Source organism: Etheostoma spectabile, chromosome 1 (genome assembly GCF_008692095.1).
Source record: "Etheostoma spectabile isolate EspeVRDwgs_2016 chromosome 1, UIUC_Espe_1.0, whole genome shotgun sequence".
In the NCBI taxonomy this organism is placed as follows: Eukaryota; Metazoa; Chordata; class Actinopteri; order Perciformes; family Percidae; genus Etheostoma; species Etheostoma spectabile.
Window position 1 is genome coordinate 23,784,548 of NC_045733.1, and position 6,314 is coordinate 23,790,861.

The following is a 6,314-nucleotide window of genomic DNA, read 5'->3' on the forward strand; positions in this document are numbered from 1 at the left end:
ATAAATATAAATGAAATACTAGGAAAAATATACATACATACAATATACATGAGATAATAATACAAATAAAGTAAAGTAATGTGTAAAATGTGATGATATTCAACCTTTTTAAGTAGGGATGGGACTCGTCTAAACCATTGATTAGCATTGATTATCTCCCATCAGTCCCAGAGGTTTTCTTTGACCCGTTGTAATTTTCTTGTGTTTTTTTTTACTTTTGAAGGTCATTTTGGATGAACATTGACAGCTTTTATTTGCACATGTACATAGCGAAAGCTGACTTGATTTCTGAAATGCAAATGTATAAGTCAAATTTGACTTTGCTTTGATTGAATGACTATACCCATCCTTCCTGTGGGTAATTGTAGGCCATATTTTACAGTACATTGTTGTCCATCTTCTTCCCAATTTGTACTTTGACACGGAACTATTCAACATTGTAAATACCATAGCAACAGCTCTCTTACAACAATGCATTTTTACACAGTGCTCCACTATCTCAACAAGTTCAGCAGAGAAGGCATGAGGAGACGAAGCTTCTTGTATTATAATTAGACAAGCTGACACTCGTCTTCTCTTTGCATTCTGCATTGCTCATCATTACTGAGCTCCTCTCTTGGTATGTTTTAGGAAAACTTGCCAGAACCCACAGTCAAGTATGTTGGGCCTTAAGCTTGAATTTAAGAAAAATCTAGCCAAAGCTGTAAGTAGAGTATCATGGATGATAGCGGATAAGGTTGGAATTTTCTCGAATTTAAGCAACTTGCTGATTCTGCATTTGTTCCTCATCACTATTCAGCTCTTGAGCTACTTCCCCTGCTATCTGAGATGGGGAAAAGCTAAACTGGTGACTTAATTATACGCCCTGTAATCTGAGAACGGAGGGTACAAAGTCACTGGATTTCAGTTAGCAGACACACAGTTTATTGACTAAAAATAGGCCCAGCTGTAGCTCACTCTATAAAAATATCAGCAAAATGCACTTTGTGCTTATGTTGGAGGACGACAGACGTAATACAAATGTTCTGCAATAGCAGAAAAGGTGTTTGTTTGCTTCATTTCAAAACGAATGAATAACATGACTCAAAAGCCTTTTTCAAAAGACCTTTAAATCCTAAATTGACACATAACTCCCAAACTGTATGTGCTCTTGTAACTGTCTTGTGCAAAGAGAGGACATTATAAACCATAAGCAAAGCAGTCAAACACAATTCATCTGCTTTCTATTCCGAAAAACCCAATGTTCACCAGTTAGAGTAGGCTACAGATACAAAATATCTTGGTGTGTGCTTCCACCTAGTGGTCAGCCCGCCACTACAGTAGGCTGTTATTCTGTCTGCGGTCCCACTTTGTTGTTGCAGCGAATTTAGCAGACTGCGGTGTTACACTACCAAGATAGAACACAGATGTATTCTTTGCTTAACCACAATTTGTGTGGGCAGAATATTGTATTGTGTTATTTATGGAAAATAGGACTTCTAATAAGCGCAATTATGTACTACTGATGTCAACCATTTAGGGAATACTCTTGAATGTGACTATGTACACTTGTTTACCAGCAGTTCAAAAAAAGTACATCAGAATTCTTGAAGGCAGAAAAGTTGTCAATCAAGGCGCCAATTAAATGAAATAAGCAGCAGAACAACAGCAGACTCTGATTTGGCTGTTTTTTGGGATGACATGGTCCTCAGGGCTGGATCCGAATATTCGTTTGATGGTTAGGTATTCGACTTTTAATGTTGGGATTCGAATATTCCTGTTAGTTTTTTTAAACTTGCATGCAAGCTGAAATTCGCTGCGGTACTTTGTCGTCCCCTAGTCGCTGGCTAACTGATGCAACACTGTGTTGTCTGTCTCCATTTCTATGTTGTCCAAAGTTGTTAACACTACAAAGGTAACAAAACAAAAAACAAAACACAAGCATCGAACTGCCCAAGGGTGTGTGTAACAGGTGACTATGACTTGCATTAGCAAAGCATTCGCTTCATCTCTCGCTTCCTCGCCTTTTATTGTCTCCCTTTTTACAAAAGCTGCATTCAAGTGCTGTTGGAAATGTTGGTTTCCCCCTCCGTGAGCGAAACTTTGAAGATTCGCTGTTGAAAAGCAACGAAGCTTCGAAACTTGAAAAAATGTATTCCGTACAACAGAGTTCTCACTGTACCCGTTTTCTCAGAAGACTAGGCTGTGATAGGCTGGTAAACTGTTCGATGTGTTTGTTGCCACCGTGACCTGTACTACAGGATGTTTCTATGTCCACATAGTACTGTGCCCATAATAGACTCATGTACTTTTCTAGGAAGCAAACCTATGAGATATTGATGGAAGCATACTGTACAGTACCTGCAGCACGGATACATCCACTGTTTATCCTGTAAACTCACCATGCTGAAAGTCACCAGTCACCATTTCTATTAAATAAAGATTCATGATATTATATAGATTTTCTTAGAAATAGCTCATAATAAAACTAGAACAAATGGTTTGTCTTCTCTTGTCAGATTGTTGAGTGCATCACCATGAACCATCTTTGTTCAAAGCTGATGATGATGCACCTAATATAACAGAAACCGGCACATTAATCAAGGACATTTTTGATTATACAGTTATACTAGCAGGTCCAGTATTAGTGAATTAATAAAACAATATTTATCCCAGCTGTCTGTCTAGCAAGTGCTATTTATAAAACGCACTTATGTGCCGAGGTTTTACTGGATTTAAGGGCCGCAGTAAAATCATATTTTATATTACATCACAGCAATTACTCCCCTTTTGTTTGTTAAAATCTACATTAGCTATGCTTTTTTAAGTTTCATTTTCATCTGAATGAAACCAAATCAAAGCATGAGGTCAAATTATCCAAATACTCTGACAAATAGCTAGCAATAGTTTATTTACTGATGTGATGCCTTGTCATCTGCCATTACATGGTTTCTATAAATTGCATCTTAATGTGATGCTATTAAAAAAAAAGATGCTACGAGATGTAACCAACATGATTAAAAAGTAAACATTGGCCTTTTAATTCTTCCAAAACAGAATTACAGATTGTGTAAATATTACAAAAACTGTCTTCAGAATAACTGAAGCGAGCATGAATTAAAAAGATACACTTTATTTGAAACCAGCAGGGGACATTTTTGTACAAAAATACACAACTGTTACATAGGTGTTTCGTGTCGAGAATTGTTCATCTTTCTCCAGCTGCTTACACCACTGATGCTCCTTTGCATGCAGCACCAACATGGAACCATTTTCTTGCTCAGACATAATTTCACCAAGTAAAAATAACAAATCCAACAAGCAATGTCATTTGCCATAGGGAAGAAAGTAGGATCCTAAATTCTTGAGGCTAGACAAAAATGACAGATCCATTCTCATAAATATCAGGAAGAATGCTGAACGTGGGATGTTATTGAAGCACAGTTGAATTTGTCTTTGACTTCATTCTTTACTTGGACTTGGTGTCTTCTTTTCCCCCTTCATTCGCCTTTTTTTGCTTCTGTTGCATTATCTCAGCATCCCTTGGGGAGAGAGGGACATTTAAAGAGAAAATAGACTTTGTACTTTTCTGTAGCACACACCTGTGTAAAGCACGCAACAGTGCACCCTTTATGTCCCCCATGACATCGCTATCTTAACCGCAATGGTCTCTCCGGCTTGCATAGCTTTATTTTTTATTTTTTGTTCCGCTGCCGCCGGAGGTTTCGCCAGGTGTCCCTCACCTTCCGCTTTCTTTGTGTTGGCATTCTAAACTCCAGTCGATTTTTGAGGACTAACTGCTCCTAAGGATCTTTGCAGGGTACAGCCATACCAATCCAAGTTCTTTTTAGCACGACTAAACTTTCATACGTACATGTTTCACCAAAACAAGTTCTTTCTTGAGGCTATTACGCAGAGGCACTGTTGCTCCGTCCGGTGCTTAGCGCCACCCAAGACGATTGTGATTTGATTTAATGAAATGCCAACACATTAGAGCACGTTTTTCCTCTTATCCCGGAATGCTGTGTGGAGTGCCCAGAACTTTCTCCGCAGTGTTGCGGAGGATGGTCTGGCAATGCTGGACTAACACCATGCTGACAGAGCGGGAATTAGCAGTCAAGCTCGGCTAGCAGTGGCAGGGAAAACTATTGCTCCAGTAAGCAAAACCGAGCTTGTGATTTCAAGAATTCCTATAATACAAAAAAAAAAGCCTAACTACTTGATTAGCCAGGAGTGAAGTAGTCCACAGAGCCCTTTTATCATTCAAGTCATGCTAAAACACTTTGGTTATGGTGCTGCAATGATCCCCTGCTCATGTGTTTGTGTGCATCCCAATTCTTTAATCTCATGCAGACCAATGCTTACCTCTGCTTCCGAGCAGCAGCAGAGAGCCCATCATCGCCCCTCTTCCCTTTACCATGTTCATTGTTTTTTTTGGCATTCTTCGCGCGTGCAAGCTCGCGTTGGTTTCCTCCTGCATTTCAGACAAAAGAAAACACTTAAATTAACAACAAAGCAGGTAACGTTAGCTAAACCCTTAAAACACCTCAATTAGGGTTCGTTGACGCTAGATCAGTCAGTCTGGCGAATCGCTGCAGGGTTGAGCAGTGGTGGAAAGTGTCACTTAAATGGCCCATGTGTGTGATGTCCTATTGTGTATCATTAACCCCCAATGTAGCACACATTTAGACTTGATATTGCACAACTATTGTTCAGCGTCAGATCATTTTTATTATTGGAAAGATAAGAAGAAGATATATAAGAACAACTAGTCCTCTTCTCAATTACAAAAATAAAAAGGTCTGTTGTGAAGTATCTGATTTGCACTCTGTAGTGAGAACAAATAAAAATATATATACATATATATGTCTTGTGGCAGCGACAGAGACAGTGAGGTTTAACGTTTACTGTACGGAACTCGAACAACAAAACGGACTACGGTCTGATCACCGATTTCATGATTGACCGCTGCAAGGTGATGTCGAGTTGCGTTTCCCCAAAAGTTGAATCTTTTCGCCGCAGAATCCTGCGGTTTTTTTCGGCAGCCCCCTTGCGGGCCCGTCTCCGCAGCCTAAACGCACTAACCCTAACGTTACACTGACTGCCAGCCAGCTGCAGGCTGTGAACGCAGCCTTTTATAAATACCACAAAACAACATAAGAATCAGGGAGCATTAACAACTTAAGGCATTTTTTAGTGTCTACAAGTAATAATTTGAAGTGGCAGATGAGCCGTTCACGTTAAGTACGAGCGTATGATGGTACCAATAACAAAAATCGAGCATCAAAAAGCAGCCGACGTGGCAGAGAGGCGCTTCGGAGCAGCTTCATGCCAGAACAACAGCGCAGAAGCAGGACAGCGTCTTCCATCGTACCAGTGAGGTAATAAAAGATACGGAACAAAGGCCGAGCCACGTTTAAGAAAATACATTACATTCGGTCTGCTGCAAGCCGAGTTGATAGTCAAATATTGTGTTATAATCTCTATCAAGTATTGCTTTACAGTGGGCCATAGCTCCGACTAACAGCTGGACAATAAACAACCCATTGATCCTATCGATGTTGACAGACGTTCAACGCATATAATTTAACGTTAACACACGGCAACTTGACACGCTGTAGCATAGGTCCGTCTACTCAATTTAGAACTACAAATTCAGCCCATTAACTGGTGTGCGTTGGTTATAAACCAACATGACAATACTGGCACGATCTCCGTGAAATTACGTTACGTGCTTTTCAGCAAATAGACGGAGACCAGGTCGGGTTTGGCCAAGGCTAACGAGCGGCTAAAAACAACGAGCACAGACTACATGCAATCCAATAAAGTACACGGATGCCTTACAGTCAAAATATATGTCGATACCCACTGGTCATTTTAGTAATCGCCACTTCTTTCGCCCGAAATCCAAATAGTTCAGCTCAGCCAAAGGGCCGTTCGTCCCTTCTCGTCTCTCTCCAGTCGCTGTTTCTTCTGCTTTCGTTGCGCCTCTGTGGCTGCCAAATATGCGCGAGACTTCCGTGCGAGAGAACTAGAACATTCCGTCTCTCTGCCAGATTGCACTGCGCGTGCGCTGGGCAATCGTCTATTTAAAATTACAAAATAGAAGTAGAGCAGGAATACCACATTCTTTTTAAAAATGGAAAGGCGTGGGTAAAAATTAAAAATAAACAATTGTTTATTTTAAATTTTTACCCAGACAGTCTGGTATTTAGAATGAATTCATTTCTGTTTAGAGTATGTATATATTGGTGTGTATATAAAAGTGTTTACATATTGTTTTGGTTGTTTTGTATGTGTAAGCACATTGTGAGCAACGCTGCTCCAAAGAAAAA

At 39.9% G+C, this 6,314-nt stretch overlaps 1 protein-coding gene across 1 annotated transcript; it reads right to left on the reverse strand.

Annotated features, from left to right (window-relative positions):
* Nucleotides 1-3,004: 3,004 nt before the first annotated feature.
* Nucleotides 3,005-6,130, reverse strand: LOC116675488 (small EDRK-rich factor 2; the record flags this gene model as incomplete). The annotated part of the gene is given in 3 exon segments (XM_032507269.1): nucleotides 3,005-3,521; nucleotides 4,345-4,453; nucleotides 5,849-6,130. Coding segments are annotated over 3 exon segments (189 nt in total). The 3' UTR covers nucleotides 3,005-3,448.
* Nucleotides 6,131-6,314: the final 184 nt, after the last annotated feature.